This window comes from Fistularia commersonii, chromosome 36 (genome assembly GCF_037954325.1).
Source record: "Fistularia commersonii isolate RoL2024-O1a breed Wild chromosome 36, RoL_Fcom_v1.0, whole genome shotgun sequence".
NCBI classification, from domain to species: domain Eukaryota; kingdom Metazoa; phylum Chordata; class Actinopteri; order Syngnathiformes; family Fistulariidae; genus Fistularia; species Fistularia commersonii.
The window spans coordinates 7,467,822-7,487,512 of record NC_141319.1 but is presented as its reverse complement, the minus strand read 5'-3'; the positions used below and the strand labels follow the sequence as shown (position 1 = coordinate 7,487,512).

Below are 19,691 nucleotides of genomic sequence, written 5' to 3'. Positions count from 1 at the left end.
CCGTTCCGGACGGGATCACACAGAAGGACACGGACGCCTGGAACCCCCCTGAGATGTGGTCTCCATGTGACTCCCCGTGGTGAGGGATCTGCGAACGGCTCGTATGTGGGGCCTGGTCATGTGTCTGCCGGAGACAATCAAAGCTCGTCTCTGATCCGGGTTCAACTAATCCCCTGGACTTCAGCGGTTCCCCGATGGTCTGAGAAGGACCTTCCGCCGTGAGGAAAACCCTCAGATTAGCCGCCATGTGATCGGGACGGAAGCCGAGGTCAGACCTGAACCCGAGGCACCCGGGTCGGGTCGGTGCGCTTCCGCGGTGCACGGCTGACATCTAGTGGACACGTGATGGACGGACGCTTTCGGGAATGAGCGTTTCTGCATTTAAGACTGCACAAGAAACGAGAAGATCCTTCAAGAGAAGAACTCTGCATGCGAGGAGCTCACACCTGCTCCATCCTGAACCTCCTCTCGAGACCTCCAGCCATACAGCTCCAACCTCAGCATCCCCGTTCCTTCACCGTCCCTCTTCTGTTTCTCCACCCGTGGAAACACACCTTCTGCACCTCCAGCCACTGGAGCCTCACCGTTCCACTCAGGTCCTACTCAAACACACACACGTGCTTCTTAGCAGCAGCTAGCCTTCACTCCCATACTTTCCAGTGCATTTTTGTTGCTGTTGTACGACACAAACACACACACACACACACACCATTTCATAGCAATGCAGTCGTTGCTGCATTACCACTTTCCACCACTAGAGGGCGTCAGTAAACACTGAGCAACGCTGTGTTTACACTGCGACGCACACGTTGTGTTGTTGTTGTTGTGTTTCTTTATCGGTCAGTGAATCCGACTCGGTATTCTATTTAAACATTTTAAGGCGGGGTGACTTCACCTCCTTCCATCGGTGTGACGCGACCTTCTTCTTTTCCTCTTTTTTCCATGTGTTTGCATGGAAGCTCCATGTGAGCGACGTTACGTAAACTCACCTCTCGACCAATCAGCTGCCGTCCTTCGCTACCGGAAGTCGCCACAGCCAATGGTGTTTTTGCTCCGACGCTGCTGAGGCTCCGCTAGCTTCTGGTCCGAAGAGGGGGCTCCGGACGGCTAACCGCTGCGCACCGTCGACAAGTCGGAAAACCGGGTCGAGTCTCCGCGATGAAGCACAACTCGAACGTCCCGGCTTTCCTCACCAAGCTGTGGACGCTGGTGGAGGACGCGGACACCAACGAGTTCATCTGCTGGAGCCAGGTAGCGTCGACGGCGGCCGTTAGCATGGCAGTTGGCCGGGCTAGCGAATGCTAGCGGACGGCTTGTCGGATAGCTAGCTCACGACGTGACCCGGCGTGGCGTGGGGTGGGTGGGTAGCCGGGGGTTGGCTTCGCCCCACGGGGGGACGCGGGGGCTCCGCCGCCCGCTCCGCTCGAAGCGCTCCAGCGGACCGTTAGCTTATGCTAGCCGGAAGCTAATCCGGAACTCCCCCGTCCTTTCAGTGTGCATCCGCGGGTTAGCGTTGCACTCAGCGGGGGATGGAAGGGTGCGGGTTCTTCCACACGTCTTTAAGGTGTGTTTTCCATCTTCTCCCCCGCCGCCGCCTCTCCAGGAGGGTAACAGCTTCCTGGTGCTGGACGAGCAGCGCTTCGCCAAGGAGATCCTGCCAAAGTTCTTCAAGCACAACAACATGGCCAGCTTCATCCGGCAGCTCAACATGTGTAAGGAGCGCGTCCTGCAGAACTTCTGCTCGGCTGAGGAGCTCCAGCAGGTTCAGACGCCCCCAATCATCACACCTGGTGTCGGTGGTGGTTTGGTGATCGGGAGCGGTGACGGAGCTGCATCGTTCCAGAAGTGACACAAAAATCAAAATAAAGATAGGGTCAGATGTGGGCCCGTCTAGTGACTCGGAGGTTTGCCGGTTATCCCCATCCAGAAGATGTTTGTAAACATTTGAGCAAATCCGACAGAATGTTGGTTGTCATTTTTAAGCTTGAGGCAGATTGGATTCTATTTCCTCTATTGTAAGTCGCTTTGGATAAAAGCGTCTGCCAAATGCAATGTAATGTAATGGATTCATTGTCAGCGGTATGCTTAATCACCATGGCGATAGCAAGAGTAATAAAATGTGTGTGTGTCCAGATGGATTCCGCAAGGTGATGCACATCGACTCTGGCATCGTGAAGCAGGAGAGAGACGGCCCCGTGGAGTTCCAGCACGCGTACTTCAAACACGGCCAGGACGACCTGCTGGAGAACATCAAGAGGAAGGTGGGGGTCTCCTCCCTGGCGGCGCTGTTGTTGTCATGACGACTTCCGTCCGTGTCGCCGTGTCATTTCCTCCTTCAGTCCGTCTCACCACCGAGACACGCGTTCTCGGTTCCTCGTGGTTTACGAGTGCAGAAGTATCCCTGGCTCACGGCCGGGTCCGTCTTTCAGGTGTCCAACACTCGGCCCGAGGAGAGCAAGATCCGGCAGGAGGACCTGTCCAAGATCCTGGCCAGCGTGCAGAACGTCCACAGCAAGCAGGAGAACATCGACGTGCGGCTGGCCACCCTGAAGAGGTACTCACGCGCGGTCCCTGTACACACACACACACACACACACACACACACACACACACACACACACACACACACACACACACACACACACACACACACACACACACACACACACACACACACACACACACACACACACACACACACACAAACATGCACACGATGGAGCATTTGTGTGAGGACCGATGTCGGTGGCCTTTCGGGATCGACCGGGTGCCAGAGTTCAGGCTACCGAAGCTGACGCTTTGTGTTTCAGGGAGAACGAAGCCCTGTGGACGGAGATCTCCGACCTGAGGCAGAAGCACGCCCACCAGCAGCAGCTGGTCAAGAAGGTGAGGCAGTAACCATAGCGACGGCGAGTAGCACGACGGGAAAATGAACTTCTCCCTCCTTGTCCTGCCTCGCAGCTGATCCACTTCATCGTCACGCTGGTCCAGAACAACCACATCCTAAACCTCAAGCGCAAAAGGTGAGTCTGAGGTCATGGCTGGACCGGAGTTCTCCGAAGCGTCCGAGCGTCGCGGCGGCGCTCCGTCCCGGCAGCTCAGGCCCCGAAGGGCCGGGATCTGCTGGGGTTCGTCGCCGGGTTCCTTCTTCTGTCGCCGAATGTCCGTTTCTGCCCGCCAGGCCCATCCTGATGAACAGCAACGGGAAGAAGCCCAAGTACATCCACCAGATGTACGACGACAAGGTGTGTGTGGAGCAGGTGAGCGTCCCGCCGAGCTCCGCCCGCCGCTGGAGGCGGCTTGTGAAGACTTGACGGCGGGCTTCCTCTTCCTCAGTCGCCCGTGGGTAGCCTGCACGGCGTGAAGGGCTCCGAGATTTCGGAAGACGTCGTCATCTGCGACCTGACGGAGAACGAGGCGGAGGTGACGGCCGAGGTGGCCGAGGTGGCGGAAGTGACGGCGGAGGTCGGCGAGGGGTCGCCCAGGCCGTACGAGCAGGGGTGAGTCGGCCGCTCTCCTCTTCAAATACTCCCAACTGTTCCTTCGGACGACGGACGATGAGCTCCAGGAGGTCTGGATCCAACCGGGTTTTCTGCCGAACCTCCGCGTTCTCCGTCTTCCTCCCGCCGTCCAGACACGGTCGGCGGGTTCCCTGCAGACTAGATGTGCCGTGGGTGTGAATGAGAGGGTGAATGGCCGGTGCGTCCGTGCGGCCCTGTGACCGACGGCTGACTCGCCGAGTCGAGCCCCGCCTCTCGCCGAAGCGTGCGATACATCCTGTGTCTCCGTCTCCATGACTTCCCTCAGCGAGGTGGAAATTGTCGAGGTGGAACTAGACTCGTGCGGGCCGCCGCCGGAGAGCGAGCCGAGCGCCGCCTGCTCCGAGGACGACCGGCAGACGGAGGCGGCGCTTTGCACGGCGGGCGAGGCCGCGCGGGGCGGCGGCCCGGCCAGCGGCGCCCTGCGGCTCAACAAGCCCTCCGGACTGAGCGTGGAGGACCCCGTCAAGCTGATGGACTCCATCCTGAAAGAGAGCGGGGCCATATCGCAGAACATCAACCTGCTGGGCAAGTAAGTGCACCAGGTGGAGCGCGGCATCGGCCTCGTGCACACGTGCACACACACACCTCCAGAAGAGGCGACCCAAGACAGGAAGCACAGCTCAGAGAGCAGCTCTGAGCGAGCCGGCTTCCAGCCAGAGGCTTCCAGGGGGGCAGAACTTCTGCCTCCACCTCTTCCAAGATGCACCTCAGTCCTCCAGGCCGCAGGAAGCTAGCTAGCAAACATTGTTCGGTGCAGGGAGAACTAGAGGGTTGAAGAGGGGGAGGAGAATCCAGAGGCGAGGTAGCGTTGAAGGACGGGTGGATTTGATGACATCGTGCAGCGGAAAATGGTTCGGCCCATCGCGGGGGGGTCGGGGGGGCGCGACACCGATTTAGTTCTGTCTCTTGTCTTACTGCAAACATTAACCCTGAGGGGTTTCCTTGGCAACCGTTCACAACGCGCGCACACACACACACACACACACAACAGTCAGCCTGTACGATTGCTGAGCGCTTGTTTCCACGGTGACGCCCGAGCTCGCCCTTGATACGACACACAACGCGGCTGATATGTTTGTCCACGGGGGGGCGCTGCCATTGCAGGGGAAAGTATTTTCATGTGTGTGTGCTTGTGTGTGTGTGTGTGTGTGTGGGCGCAGGATGGAGCTGATGGACTACCTGGACAGCATCGACTGCAGCCTGGAGGACTTCCAGGCCATGCTCTGCGGGAAGCAGTTCAGCGCCGACTTCGGCAGCGTGGAGGTAAGGTGACCCTGCGGGACTCACGGGTGCACGTAGCGGTGAAGATGATGGTCGGTGTGAACACGGCGAGGAGATGTTTGACTCCTCCCTGTCCCGCAGGAGAACCTGTCCAAAGAGAACGCAGCGCAGCTGAGCCGAGGCAGGACGGAGGAGGCGCACACGGGTGAGAACACGGAGGAACGTCCTCGTCCTTCTGAAGGACCACATCTTCTTGTCCGGACCTCATGTATCATCCGTGTGTGTGTGTGTGTGTGTGTGTGTGTGTGTGCGCGCAGACAAGCAGCTGATCCAGTACACGTCCTGCCCGCTGCTGGCCTTCCTGGACGGCTGCGGCCCGTCTCCGGAGCTGGAGCTGGCCATGGGCGGCGTGGGCTCGTCCCACTCGCCGCCGCCGCTCCCGTCCGGCCCCTCGGTGGAGGCGGAGCCGCCGTCGGACCTCCTGGACTCGGGCCCGGAGGCCAAGCAGGCGGGCCGCAGCTCGCTCATCCGCCTGGAGCCGCTGACGGAGGCGGAGGCCAGCGAGGAGACCCTCTTCTACCTGTGCGAACTGAGCCCCGGAGCGCCGGACGCCGCCTGCGAGCTGGACCGGGTGTGAGCGGCGGGCCGAGCCGCCGGTTCTCCTCCGGGAAAACGGGACGGCCGCGCTTTGTGCCTTTCGCCGGTCGGTCCGAGGAAGAGTTTGGGTCGGGGTCGCTTCCCTCGTTTCCGTGCCCGACGGACGCAGAGCCGCAATCACGTGTCCGACGACGGGCCGCTATGAAATTTGCCGCTCGGCTCCAGAGGCGGCCGCAGAAGACGCTTCTGGAAGTCTCAAGAAGATCATGACTTCTTCACTCGAACGGTTGTTTGTAACGGGGATCCTCTTTAGAAGTGTGGCCTCGGCCGGCCCGTCCCCCCGAGCCGGCCTCGCTGCTGGATCCGACGCCGGGACGGGATCCGCCGTCCTGAAAGCCAGCAGTGTTTCCATCCAAACCGCGGTCCATCGGGTCTCGGGCCGTCCTGCCGAGAGACTCGTCTCCTCCGTCTTTTAACGCCGTTGAACGGAAAGGCACAAACTGCGGCCGACTCGCCCCGAACCCCCCAGAACGGACGGCGTCCTCAACGTCCACGCCACCGTCGTCATCAGGAAGCACCTGACCTGCGTTAACAGACTGAACGTTTTTGTTCGTTTTTCTTAAAAGTCTATTTATTCAAATGTTTTTTTTTTTTTTTTCCCCCGTTTGTCTGTTTTACTTTTGCTACGCTTGCGACCAAGCGACAGCGGCGTGTTTCTACGTGCGGATGTCGGGAGTCGGGCTGCGCGGGACGATTGACCGCCGAGCGAATGTGCAAAAAAAAGTGAGGTGAATGTAAAGAGACGGAGCTTGGTGCCGCAGCATGTTCCAGCGGAACTCACCAGGATCATGTGTTTGCATTTCCCGTCTCCGCAGAGCAGGTGGACTCGCCGCTCTCCGTATCTTCTGGCTCCAGATGTGCACGAGTGTGGATCACACGGGTGCGGCGGCTCAGTTGACGGTTTTTCTGCCAGCCTCTCACCCGCTCCCACAAATCGGTCCAATTTCGCTGACGAGACCTTTCCTCGTCCAGTTCATGGGTTATCAGAGGGAAGTCTGGGTTTGACGGCGCTCAGAATGGAAGCGGGTGTTCGGTCTGTCGGATCGCCTTCTGCAGGTCAAAGTCATGTCGTCGTTTACTGAACTGTCCTCTGCATCTCAGTGAGGTTATACTGCGTATATATTTTTTTTTGTAAAGTCACATTTCAAACATCTGCCACAAAACACGAAAGCTGACTTTGTCCGTCAGATACACTTTTGATTTGCTTCGGTTAAGCAATAATTTTGAAGTTTCTTGTGCTTTTTCATGCGTTCGGTTATTTGTCGTGTTTTCCCAAAATGGCTGTTCACAATAAATGTCTGAAACCAGGATGAAAGCAGGTGCAGGTCTTCTCTTGGAGTCAGGAGGTCCAGCACCAGGTCTGCACGGTGCTTTTATAAAGGCTCCTAACACCAAGTCTGCTGGATAAAGTTATATCAATAAAAGATCAAATAAAAGCAGATCTGGAGTGGATTCCAGCCAGGTAAGACAACGATAACCCAGACAGGGTGTGTGAGGCTAATACCAGCGCGAATGATAACGCGAAGCTAATGCTAACGCAAGTGGCTAACCCTCCGCCATGAGCACCCCGGTGTCTCCGGTGAGTTTTTTGATAAAGTAGTTTTAAAAACCAAGCGTGGACGTCCGGTTTTCACCCCGTGTGTAGTTAATCTGACCCGGGCGTCGGCGCGGGTCTCAGCGGCCATGCAGCAGCAGCCAATCGTGTTAGCCCGTGTTGAGTAGCATGCTAACTCTGCTAGCTGACCTGAATCCAAAGTTTTAATCGCACTGATATCAAACCTGTTGAAATGTTAAAATTTTAAGCCGTTTCGGTCGAATTTAACTCATCGCCAACAATTAAATCAGGCGTGTGCCGGACACTGCTGGCGCTTATACTTTAGCTTCCTCCGGCTAATGGACACTCAGGCTAATTAATTGCTATGTTAAGATTCCAATAGCAATTAATTTTGATGTTATTTTCTTTAAAAGAAAAGTTAAAAAAACAAAAGCGTTTGGCATCTCAAAATATCTCATAAACTGAACTTCTAGTTTGAATTACTTTGATGGACATACTTGATGTGACAGTGGTGCCTTCCTGGATTTTCTGATGTGACCTTTGACCCCCACAGGTGTAAACAATCTTACCTGCAGCAGAGATTAGGATTGAAAACACATCATTTGCTTGGAAGAAGTTCATGCCTCCGTCAGCCGGTCACGTCACTCATTGCAATCATCATCAAGTTTCTTTTGAGTAACCGCTGTTTATTTTTCCAAACAAAAGTCATCATAAATATAAAAACAAGCTACGACACAACATCACATTTAAACATTCGCTAAGAACATACCATTAATGGTTCGTATGTTTATATTAGGCATCAGGCCATGTCTAATATAATCCCCTCATTAAGTTCTACTTCCCTCTGTTTATGCAGTTTCAAGCCGAGTACACGCAACGTCCAAGTCTTTGGAGCAACTTTCCGACCAATCTATCATTTCGACGACTTCCTGAGAATCAACGTCCCACGCTCCTTCAGTCAAACGCGTAATGGTCTTCAAACAGCGATTAGAACCTCAGAGCAGCTGGCAATGTGCCTCATCTTGGATCCAGAGGTTCAGTGTCTCCTGAAGAAATGCGCAATTCCATTAGTCTGAATGTCTCTTACACAAATTTCTGTTCTCTCCGTTTTATTCAAACGACATACGTTTACACTGGCACATGTCAAAAGTAAAAACCCCACTCGGATCAACTCACCAGTGAGGGGAAGGAAAAAAACAAAACACAGTCACGATAGTGTTAAGTGGAAACTACATGCTAAACACCAAATGAGTTCCCCTGAACCCATCGGGGTCTCCATGATGATTCAAAACCGACGAAGCGACGAAAGCAGGAATGCCTCTGTGGTGATAACGTGCGAAGCCATGATGTCGCTAGTTAGCCTGCGATGGCGAAGTCTCCCCCGACCCCAGAGGTCGAACGCGGTCCACGTCGAGGCCGCGCCCCGTCCCGCCCTCCTAATACTGTCACTACCCCGCCGTCTCGAGGCGAGGGGCGGAAAGGCTCGGAAAAGGAAAAAAAGCATGCGGAGAAGAAAAAAAAAACACAGCGGGTATTTACAAGTGCGTGCGGCGGCCTGGACGTCACTTAGCTACTCTTGGTTTGCCGGGATGAAAACGAAACACGGGAAGCGGAGCACGAATGGAGCGGGGAGGGATGTAGAGGTGTGTGTGTGTGTGTGTGTGTTTTCAGTCAAAGTCTCTGTTGACCAGGACCAGGGGGGCCACCAGGGTCCACACGTACAGGGCGATGCAGATCCAACTGGAGCAAATCTTCACCCACACCGACGGCCACTTGCTGGTCATGGCCTCGTAGTTGGCGTCGGGGCTGCGGAGGCCAGAAGATCAGGGTAACTTCATGTGTTCATTTCATAACAGCTACACTACAATTTTTCCTTTTATCATACTATTGTGCACTCCTTACCTCACTTCTTACTAAGACACTTATAGTTTCACCACTTGTTTACTAAGACACTTTATAGTTTCACTGAGACACTTTATAGTTTATAGTTTATTTTTATTTCTAATTCTGCCTTTTCTTTTTATTATTTATTACTGTTATATTTTCTGTAACTCTGGCACAACAATTTCCTTCGGGATTAATAAAGTTGTTCTTATCTTATCCTATCTTATCTTATCATACTGCGCCAGAACCCACCTGTACCAGTTGGTGAGTGTCATCATGATGTACAGGGAGGCCAGGAAGAGCATGAAGTGGAAGAAGGAGTAGGAGTAGGTGACGCCGTCCTTCTCGTTGTCCACGGCGCGTGCCGGGCCGCCGCCCTCCTCCAGGCTCTCCGGCTGAGGCCCGTCATCGATCAGCGCCGACTCGTCCGAGGTCAGCGTCAGCTTGTTCACCTGCGCGTTGGAGGAGTTGCGGATGCTGGCGAGGAGATAGAGCGCCATCAGTATGACCAGCTGAGATAGGTGTGTGTGTGTGTGTGTGTGTGTGTGTCTCACCTGGAGTACAGGACACACATAAGGAAGAGGATCAATCCTACAATCCCCTGTGCGTCCCACCACTGGACCACATGGTCCTGGCCCGTGGGGGTGGTGCTGTTCAGCCCGATAATCCCCAGGAGGCTCGGGTTACACTTCCTGTCTGCGAGCCGAAGGCAGAGAGATATTGATGGACGGCGTTTTGAGGAAATTGACATCCAGACGCCGCCGATAGATACTTCAAATCTATTCGTCCTTTCCTAACAAGCCAGGCGCTATCCTGGACAGTCCTTCCCCCCTCCTGCACCACGAGCTCACTCTGTTGTCTATGTTTTTTACCTCCTTGGTCTCAGTCCACTTGCATCTGGCCTGTTTTTGTTTACGTATTTTATTCTTCTCATTGCTAATGTCACTCTGTTTATGTTGTTTAGTTTTGGTTGACTATTCTCATTCTTACTGTCCTTTTTCTTTCATTCTGTTCATTCTTATCCTTGCTGTTTTCTCTGCTGCCTACTTATTTGTGGATCTTTTGCTTTTTCAAATTGCCTTGTAATTATCTATTTATATTTATATTCATGTTTATTGAGACTTATAATTGTTACGCTACTATGACAAAAGACTTCCCCCTATGAGGATCAATAAAGTTTATCTTCTCCTATCTGGAGCCTCCGTCCTGCTCACAGGATCGGGGGCGGAGCTTCAACCGAAGGGTCAGCTGTCAATCACAGACCCTTCGCTTCTAATCGAAGAGTCTTACATGAACCTGCTGACGCACGGAAAACCTGCTCGCAAACAAAACATCTCTGAATCCAGATTAAACCTTGGTCTGGAATAGGGGAGCGTGACGCGGCGGCGGCGCCTCACCGGGCTCGTTGGTCATGGCGGACCAGGTGAGGTACATGGTGTAGAGGGTGACCAGCGAGGACTGCAGCAGGCCGGACCGCGGCTGGGACTCCTTCACACACAGCGCACACAGACGTAAGAAGGTGGCCTAGCGGGACGAGGACACGGCGGCGCGTTGCAGCCAACGCTACCTGGATCTGCGGCAGGACGGACATGACGGAGGCGCCGAGGCAGAGGAGCATGTTGATGCTGATGAAGGCCTTATTCTCGGTGCAGCCGTCGGCGCGGGTGTAGTAGACGTAGAAGAGGACCAGGGACACCAGGGACAGAAGGTAGTTGAGGGTGGTGACGGACAGCAGGGCTGCGGAGGGAAAACACACTTTCCGTTTCCTGTCGTATCACCGCATCGTGTGGAGGATCCCCTTCGCTTCCTGGCTTGGAGGTGCGGTTTTCAAACGCGGACCTCCTTTGGTCGGCCGTACCTGCATACCAGCAGCGGGAGTTGCCCTCCTCCATCTTCTCCACCCACGACTCGTTCCAGGAGTGGGCGAAGTCGATGAGCAGGACCAGCTGGATGAGGATGAAGCAGAAGGCGCCGGCCATGCCGATGTAGAACCACACTGTGAGGAGCAGAAGGAGGGCTGGTCAGCGCGTTCCTCACCGCCTCCGGGGAACATCTCGCACTAGAAGCCGGACCGCAGGCCTTACCTGTGGTGAAGGGCCCTTCGGATATGAAGAAGGAGCCGATGGTGATGGCAGCCGCCGCCGCAAACTTGAAAAACCAGAACCTGAAAAAAAAAGGGAATCAGACCGAGGACCCACCTCAGGATGGATGGATGGATGGGTGGATGGATGGAGCGACACATGGGTGATGGATGAAGCAATGGATGTCTGTATGGAGGTGTGGATGCATGCATGGGTGGATGCAGATGTATGGACAGATGTAGCTATGGAGGTATGTATTGGCGGAACGATGAAAGTATGGACAGATGTAGGTTCGGTCGTGCAGATGGATGGATGGATGGATGGATGGATGGATGGACGGATGGATGGAGGTGCGGAGGTCCCCACCCGTTGTGCAGGGCGGCCCGAGGGTCCTGGCTGCTGCGGACTTTGATCATGAGCAGGGAGAAGAGCAGGAAGAACATGGCCATGCCGAAGCAGACGCGGTACACCGCCTTGTAGCCCACCAGCACGTCGCAGTTCACATGGCCTTCCACGCCGGGGATGGACGACCCGGCGCCGCCCTCACAGAAGCCTGGGATCTACACACACACACACACACACACACACACACACACACACACACACACTGATCAGCTGCTGCACTTGACAGGGGGATCTTTGGAGGATCTTTAGAAATATTTGGATGGAGATCACACAGGTGGTGTTCAGAAGAGGACAGGAACTTTGGGGAGAGAAAGGATTTCAGCTCTCGTGGGGAAAGCAAAGATTACAAGATTGGAAAACAAAGTCGTCAATACACCGATCACTGGCAGGACATGCCGTTCAAGACTTCTTCTGATGGCAACCTCCACTCTATCTGCTGTCTACTTGTTTGTGGGTTTTTTTGTCTTGGTATCTTGGACCATTCTTTTCTTTCACTGTTACTATAGCAACCATACGAGAACACACACACACACACACACACACACACACACACACACACACACACACACACACACACACACACACACAGAGGAGCTGTACCTTTTTCAGCTGTCCCTCCATGCCAGGCATCAGCATGATGCAGGCGATGCCCACCCCCAGCAGCAGGAAGAAGGCGTAGATCAGCCGGGTCACCGTCGAGTTGTTCCCGCTGGGGCAGCAGCGGCACAACAGGCAGGGGGCGCTGCCGCACAGGCACGGGATCTGCGTAAACACACACACACACACACACACACACACACACACACACACACACACACACACACACAGTGACGTTAGTGTTTTCCCCGGAGGAGAGGAGGGCTTCCCGGGGAAGGAAGGGTTATTTGGGTCGCCGGATGCGATTACCGACACCTGACACTGTTTACACGCCGCGGTGTCGCCACAGCTGGACATCCGACGCTGTGTTGACATCGCGGGTAGTCGAGACTCACCACGCCGGTGGAAATAACACGGAATATTAGTAAATAAGAGGGAAAACAGTGCAATGGCGCAGGACGCCTTCCTGTTAGCTTGCTAACATGACCGCAGCGCCGGGCCGTCGTCTCGCTCCGCGCCCGGTTCTCCAGATTTGACACCTCGAACACAACATTTAAATGACTAATATTTAACAAATAAATCGCCATATTAGTCGAATAAGTGACGGCGTCTGTTTAGTTCGCGTCCCTCAACGGGCAAAGTAGCCCGGCTGTATCCGCGGATGCTAGCTGTTATTGCGCAGTCACGAAGCGGCGTCACCGCCAACGGCCGGCCGAGCGGAGCTTCTCCGCGGCCGCGGTTCTTACCCAGCTCGCCATCGAGCACAAGCCCAGCACGGCTCCCATGATGCACGCCTTCTCTCTTGTTTAGCCTGTTTTTTTGTGCGCGTCTGTTGGTTTGTTTTGTCCCGGCGGTCGGGATCAGAGATGGCTGCGTCCGACCACAACAGAAGATGGAGAACGTCTGCCTCGCTCTTCTTCTTCGCCGTTGTTTTGATGGCGCAGCGCTGAATCAGCTCACAGCGCCACCTAGTCGCGGGAGGTGTGAATTACACCCTGTTCTACTTTATGACATCAAATCTCACATTTTCACCCTTTTTTTCCCTTTATAGATCATTTTGCTGTGTAGAAACAGACAAATACAGACAACACAGAAGCAGTAATGCCATTACAAGAAAAGATTTCGTGGTTTTATGTCACAATCGTACTAATTTATGAGCCTTAATAGCTTGTTTTCCACCCATCTTCAGCAGGTGCATGAATACATCAACAGGATTGGTTGGATTCCTGTAGGAATCAAAATAAAGCCTTCTGATTGGAGGATTGTTCACTTCCTGTTTATTGATGAAGAAGAAGGCCTGGCCAGAAGTCTTTTTTTTTTTTCTTTTAGGCCCGAAACATTAAAACATATAATATTTAGTAGAAAAAACAACAACAACAACAAAGGGTTTTCTCTTTAAGAAAGATACATTCTCTGAGAAACAATAAACCACCACAAGCCTCCCGTCCTCCGGGGGGCGCTGTGGAGCACGTATCTACACACAGACGCAGGCTACCTTCGTACAGTCGCTACGGTGTGTGTGCGAGTGTGTGTTTGTGTGTGTGTGTGTATGTGTGTGTGCGGGATAACAGTCGATCAATACGAGCTGGACGCCGATCGGAGATTGATCCAGCGCTGAGCTGACCGATCTGTCGATGCGGGCGCGGGAGAGCGAGGATTACGGTGATATAAAAAGAAATGAGTACTTCATAAGTCGCAGTAGTTGTGTGTACACGAGCGAGTATTTACAGTCACTACCGGCTAGCTGAGATGTTTTTGTACATTCTGGTCCTCTGGGTGGAGGAGGGTGAAGATGTCGGCGGTCACTCGTCCTCCGAGGGGTGGTGGAGCTCGGTTTGATGCCTCACGCCGCCACCCGCAGCGGGGGCTCGTCCGGCGGCTCGGGGCCCAGGCTGGTGTAGGTGACGGCGGGCTCCGGGGCGCCGGGGCCGGGCCGGGCCGGAGGCTCCGGGGCCGGGTGGCCGGACGTGTTCCTGAACTGCTTGTAGACCCGCGGGTCCTGGACGGTGTAGGTGGAGGAGGAGGAGTACAGGACCAGACCCAGGAGGATGATGAAGAACGACAGCAGGTACAGGCTGGAGAACTGCAACACAGAGGACGGGCGGCTGTCAATCAAAGCTGAAGGACAATAACATCCAACCTGTATGCATGTTCTGTCTGGTTCTCCTCCATGTTCTGCTACTCCTACTTCTCCTGCCTGAGTTTCCCTCCACGTTCTCCTGCCTGGGTTCTCTCTAGATCTTCTCTCCATGTTCTCCTGCCTGGGTTCCCTCAAGGTTCTTCGACTTCCACCCACAGTCCAGACACACCCAGAAGGTGTGAATCAGAGGCTGAATGGCTGGAAGTCACGAAATGAGGACCTTATGACTGACAGGTAACCCCAATGATTGAGAGGCGACCCTATGATTGACAGGTGACTCTGTGATTGACAGGTGACCCTGTGATTGACAGGTGACCCTGTGATTGACAGGTGACTCTGTGATTGACAGGTGACCCTATGATTGACAGGCGGCCCTATGACTGACAGGTGACTCTGTGATTGACAGGTGACTCTGTGATTGACAGGTGACCCTGTGATTGACAGGTGACCCTGTGATTGACAGGTGACCTAAATGATTGAAAGGTAACCACAGTGGTTGACAGGTGACTCTGATTGACAAGTGACTGATTGACAGGTGACCCCAATGATTGACAGGCAACTCTATGAGTGACAGGTGACCACAATGAGTGACAGGTGACTCTGTGATTGACAGGTGACCCTGTTATTGACGGGTGCCCCGTCCAGGCTAAGCCCCGCCCCCTCGGGCAGCAGGCCACAGGTCAGGTGGACCTGCTCGAGGCCAGCAGAGGTCCGTGAGGAGCCACCTTGTAGTGGAAGAGGAAGAGTCCGCAGAAGAGGCTGTAGAGGTCGGCGGTGAGCAGGGAGAGGTTGACCGAGGTGGCGCTCGTCCTCTTCATCACCAGCGGCGTCAGGCTGTACAGGCCGAACATGAAGGCGCTGAAGCCCACGTAGAGAAGACCTACGAGGAGACCGGGGTTTACCTTCACACACACCTACAGCCCACACCTGATCCTCCGTGCGTGTGTGTGTGTGTGTGTGTGTGCGTTCTCACCGATCTGCCAGTCCCATGGAACCCTCAGCAGCTCCTTGTGCTCCACGATGGCCCTGCAACACACAGCGAACACCAGCTGAAGCTCCAAGCGTGTTCCCCATCTTGGGAGGAACTCCACGGTGAAGGTGTTTGCTGGCGTCCACAGATGGACCTCCAGACCGACGGGCTGGAGATTTAGCGGATGTGTTTGACCTCCTGGAAAGGAAGGCGAGCAGACTCACAGCTGGATGCCGCTGAAGAAGGAGCCGAAGAGGCCCATCATGCCCAGGAACTCTGCGCGGCTCAGGTTCTTCACGATGAACTCCTGGCAGACGTTGGAGATGCCGAACAGGGCGGCGCCTCCCAGAACCAGGAGATCCCCAAACAGCTTCTGGTCTCCTGGGAGGAGGAGGAGAACCAGGATCAGCATCATCCTGCTATGGTGGACACACACTGTGCTGAGGTGTGTGTGTGTGTGTGTGTGTGTGTGTGTGTGTGTGTGTGTGCGCCCACCGAGGCCCTGCTGGCGACCCAGGAGGATGTCGGCGCCCACCATGCAGCCGGTGCCCAGCAGGCACAGCCCGGCCCCGACCACGTGCACCGCCTTGTACCTCACCAGGAGGAAGAACCAGGAGAGGAGCAGGACCACGGGGATGATGAAGCAGTCCAGAAGCTGGAGAGGCAGAGGGGGAGGAGATGATGTGGACCTCACAACTCACCAGGTGTGTTTACATCCAACAACAACAACAAGCTCTGCTCTTGTCACCTTCTGCCTGCATCAATTGGAGACCTTGTTGTCCAAGGTGTGCGGTGATGGTTCCTCCACCCTCACCAACCATCTCCTGCTGCTAACCCCCCCACCCCCTGACCTGCTTCTAGGTTCTTCTCAATGAAGGACCTGGTCTTAGGATACATCTGGAGAGAAGGTCCTACGGGAGCCTGCAGGTTCAGCTGTCTTCTCAGAAAGGCTTCAGATACCTCTGATTTCCACGAGCGAGCAGCTCCAGGACGTCTCTGTTCCTGTTTTTTTTTTTTTCTCCTCATCATTTTTCTGAAGGAGCTGGAACACCAATAGCCTTTGGAACTCCATGTTTCTGGAGATGTTCTTGGAGACGGTTCAGTCGCTCCTTGCTTGAAACGTGAAGGTTTCTTCCACGTTAGTGAAGGTCTGGACCTCAGAGAACCTGCATGACCGACGGCATGACTCCGCCCCCCCTTGTTCTTCCACGAGGTCCTACCTCAAACTGTTTTGGACTTCGGATACATCTGGAGAAAAGAGTGTTCCTGTTATTAAGATCCTACGGGACCCTGCGGGTTCAGCGGTCTTCTCAGAAAAGGGCGACCCAAAGTAGGCCAGATGTTTCTGAGGACCTCAGTTAGATCACACCTGAAGCGTGGGAGCGACGGGGAACCTCCAGATCCAGTGATCTCACAGGTGAGATGTTCTGGTACCTCAAACAGAACTCCGCCTAGAGTGCCCAGTGTTCTCTCTTTGGAGAGTTCTGGTCCTGATCTGGACTTTGATTTACTGCAGGGGTTCCGGAGCTTCTCACCTCCACTCCGTCTGGAAGCCTCCTGATGTGAGGAGGTCCTCCTGGTGAAGTTCTGCAACCATCTCACCTGATGAGAGTCTGCTCTCAGAACACCTGGAGAACACATTCCCGGTTCTACCGCTGGCTCAGGAGCTTCTTGGGAATATTACTGGAGTCAAATCCCGAGCCCATCCGGGTCACCACACACGCACACACACACACACACACACATACACACACACACACACGGACCTGTACGCTGGAGAGGGTGGTGTACTGGTAGGCCTTCAGGAGAAGGTAGTTGGCCTCGATGTCGATCAGACCCAGGATCATGTACTTCCACCAGCGCTGCTTCAGGATGGCCAGCAGGTTGCCTTCACCTGGTCACACACACACACACACAAAGAAAGCTTCGTCAGAATCTGCAACATTCACGTGCGTTCACACACACACACATGTCCTACCTTGCCTGACGGCCAGCGTGGTGGTGTAGACCAGGAAGAGCAGGATGTAGTTGAGAAAGCTCTGGAAGACGGGCGTGTTGGCGTGGAAGTCATCGGCCAGGTACTTGCTGGTCAGGCCCACGGCGCAGACCAGCAGGGCCAGGACCTGCCCCAGGGCCAGGGTCACCAGCAGGTCCCTGCAGGGCAGAACACCGGGTCAGTCCAGGAACACAGAAGACGGCAGGAACGCAGGAACCCAGGGTTGTGGAAACCTTCTGGAGTTGGCTTCATAGACTTCCGATTTCTACAAGGGAGCAGCTTGAAGGACGTTTCTGTTCCCGTTTCCTTTTTATTTTGATTGTTTGTCCTGAAGGACCTGGAACACGAGTGTCCTTTGGAGGTCCCAGTTTGTTTGGAATTGTTTAGTAGCTCCTTGTTTGAAAGGTGCACGTTCCTTCCAGGTTAGCAAAGGTTTAGACAAGTAGAGATCTACCTCAAACCACTTTGGACTTAGGCTACATCTGGAGAAAAGAGTGTTCCTGTTAGTAAGATCCTACGGGAGCCTGCAGGTTCAGCGGTCTTCTCAGAAAGGGGCGACCCAAAGTGGGCCAGATGTTTCTAAGGACCTCAGGTAGATCACCTGAGCAACAGGGAACCTCCAGACCAAGTGATCTCAAAGCTGAGGTGGTCCGGTACCCCTTGCTTGGGTTCACCGCTCCACCTTGAAGGCCAGAGTCTTCCCGGTTTGGACTTCGATACACCCCTGGTTCAGATCCCCCTCACATCACTGCATCATCTGCGTACATGGATAGCCGGGGACGGAAGGAGGAGCAGGGTGCCGTCCAATTCAGCCAGAACAAGACCATGGAGACGTGAGGAACATGTTTGACTGACTGAGGACATCAGAACGTCATCGATGCTAGCAGATGTTCATGTGGTTCCGTGTTTGCGTCCAACTAGTTGTAGAACCGACTAGTCTTGGCAGTAACCGTCGCCTCCTAGTTGGTCAGTCGAGGTAACGCTCGCCGCCTTTTGGTGAGCAGTTGTGGGAGGGTGTGCGGAAAAGGACCGTTAGCTTGCAGGTGTCGAATTAGCTTCCTTAGCGATCCGGGAAAAAATACACGACCGGGCCTCGGGTTGCCACGGCAACCCGAGGCCGTCAACGACCGGACAGCAACCATGCGGACGCTAGAGGGCGCCGGCGAGCTGATCCCAGACCAGGAAACCAAGCCTGGCGACCCCGACTGAGGCTTACTGGAATTCCAGTCATTAAGATAACGAACACACACACACACACACACACACACACACACACACACACACACACACACACACAGGGCCACGAGTCTGAGATGGTGGTCACAGATTTCTGCAGCCTGTCCAACTGCCCCGGGGCAAAGAAGAGGGGCAGCATGGAGCAACAAACAGATGGCAAGGAAGGGTGCAGGACACTGTATGTGTGTGTGTGTGTGTGTGTGTGTGTGTGTGTTCCTCAGTGCCAGGGAAACATGAAAACATTTGACATGAAGACTGTGTGTGTGTGTGTGTGTGTGCATTTACAGTATGTATGTGCATATGTGTGCATGTGAGAATGCATGTGTGTGTGCTTGCACATGCACTCCCGCGTGCCGGGGAGACATGAAAAAATATACATGAGAAGGAGCAGTGTGTGTGTGTGTGTGTGTGTGTGTGCGTATGTGTATGTTTTCCTCAGTGCCAGGGAAACATGAAACATTTGACATGAGCACTGTGTGTGTGTGTGTGTGTGTGTGTGTGTGTGTGTGTGTTCCCGGTGCCAGAAAGACATAAAAATATACATGAAAAGGAGCAGTGTGTGTGTGTGTGTGTGTGTGTGTATGTGTGTGTGAGGAGTGGTTGAGGTGCATGTAAGCCATTGTGGGGGCTGGTGACCCTCCTAGCCCCCCACCACACACACACACACACACACACACACACACACACACACACACACCTCACCAGCACGCGCTCGTGCACGCGCACCTGAACGTATAACCGGAGCCTGGTACATGGGTGCAGGTGGACCGACCCCCCCCCCCCCCCCCCCCCCACACACACACACCTATCTCCACAACCACTTCGTGCATGGACACACACTAGCTCATTTTCTCACACACGCATGCACGGTGTGACACACACGCACACGCTTGACATCTGTTGCACGGACGGTCCCCTGCGGCGGCCGGACGGCGGAGGGACACAAAAGGCTCCCCGTGGCCCGCAGTGCGCGGGGCGGGGAGCCGCCGGGGGCCGCCGGGGCCCCGCCGGGAGCCCCGCCGGGTCCCCGGCCGCCTTACCTGGTGACGACCCTCCGGACCCGCTGGTAGAGGCTCGGCGGCGCCGGCGTGCCGGTCCCCCGGGGAGCGCTCTCCACCGTGGACACGACCGAGATCATCCTTCCACGGGCGCAGCGGGAATCAGCGCATTCTGCTCCGAAGAGCAGCGAGACACGGAGAGGAGGAGGAGGAGGAGGAGGAGGAGGAGGAGGAGGAGGAGGAGGATGGAGGGAGGAAGAAGAGGAGGATGGAGGAGGAGGTGGAGGAGGAGCGGAGGCTCACGGTTCCCGGTGCCGCCGCCGGTGTGCAGGGAGCGGCGAACGCACGGAGGCGGAACCGTCCGGCGGCGTCCGAGCTGCACGTCCCCGCTCGGCTTTGCAGAACCGGG

The 19,691-nt window shown here is 54.9% G+C and overlaps 3 protein-coding genes across 5 annotated transcripts; 1 reads left to right on the top strand and 2 right to left on the bottom strand.

Annotated features, from left to right (window-relative positions):
• Window positions 1-1,051: 1,051 nt before the first annotated feature.
• hsf2 (heat shock transcription factor 2) lies at window positions 1,052-6,735 on the top strand. Of its 3 annotated transcripts, none has more exons than XM_086143195.1 (12): window positions 1,052-1,251; window positions 1,604-1,712; window positions 2,134-2,261; window positions 2,430-2,554; window positions 2,811-2,886; window positions 2,962-3,023; window positions 3,182-3,245; window positions 3,337-3,500; window positions 3,808-4,071; window positions 4,703-4,805; window positions 4,905-4,968; window positions 5,081-6,735. In XM_086143195.1, the coding sequence occupies exons 1-12, from the start codon at window positions 1,159-1,161 to the stop codon at window positions 5,398-5,400; spliced, it is 1,572 nt and encodes a 523-aa protein (XP_085999321.1). In that variant the 5' UTR covers window positions 1,052-1,158; the 3' UTR covers window positions 5,401-6,735. The 3 variants fall into 3 exon arrangements, with proteins under 3 accessions (XP_085999321.1, XP_085999320.1, XP_085999322.1); XM_086143194.1 differs by having other exon boundaries at window positions 3,182-3,260; XM_086143196.1 differs by lacking the exon at window positions 3,808-4,071 and having other exon boundaries at window positions 3,182-3,260.
• Window positions 6,736-7,640: 905 nt separating this feature from the next.
• Window positions 7,641-12,895, bottom strand: serinc1 (serine incorporator 1). The gene is made up of 10 exons (XM_086143197.1): window positions 12,689-12,895; window positions 11,946-12,107; window positions 11,307-11,500; window positions 10,944-11,023; window positions 10,718-10,855; window positions 10,427-10,596; window positions 10,257-10,347; window positions 9,414-9,555; window positions 9,112-9,336; window positions 7,641-8,781 (listed from the first exon to the last, which is right to left on the bottom strand). Exons 1-10 carry the CDS (start codon window positions 12,725-12,727, stop codon window positions 8,643-8,645), a joined length of 1,380 nt encoding a protein of 459 aa, XP_085999323.1. The 5' UTR covers window positions 12,728-12,895; the 3' UTR covers window positions 7,641-8,642.
• A 307-nt stretch (window positions 12,896-13,202) lies between these two features.
• On the bottom strand, window positions 13,203-19,667 carry slc35f1 (solute carrier family 35 member F1). The gene is made up of 8 exons (XM_086143199.1): window positions 19,325-19,667; window positions 17,031-17,206; window positions 16,819-16,946; window positions 15,548-15,707; window positions 15,277-15,433; window positions 15,056-15,108; window positions 14,808-14,962; window positions 13,203-14,025 (listed from the first exon to the last, which is right to left on the bottom strand). Exons 1-8 carry the CDS (start codon window positions 19,420-19,422, stop codon window positions 13,786-13,788), a joined length of 1,167 nt encoding a protein of 388 aa, XP_085999325.1. The 5' UTR covers window positions 19,423-19,667; the 3' UTR covers window positions 13,203-13,785.
• Between the last annotated feature and the right edge of the window lie 24 nt (window positions 19,668-19,691).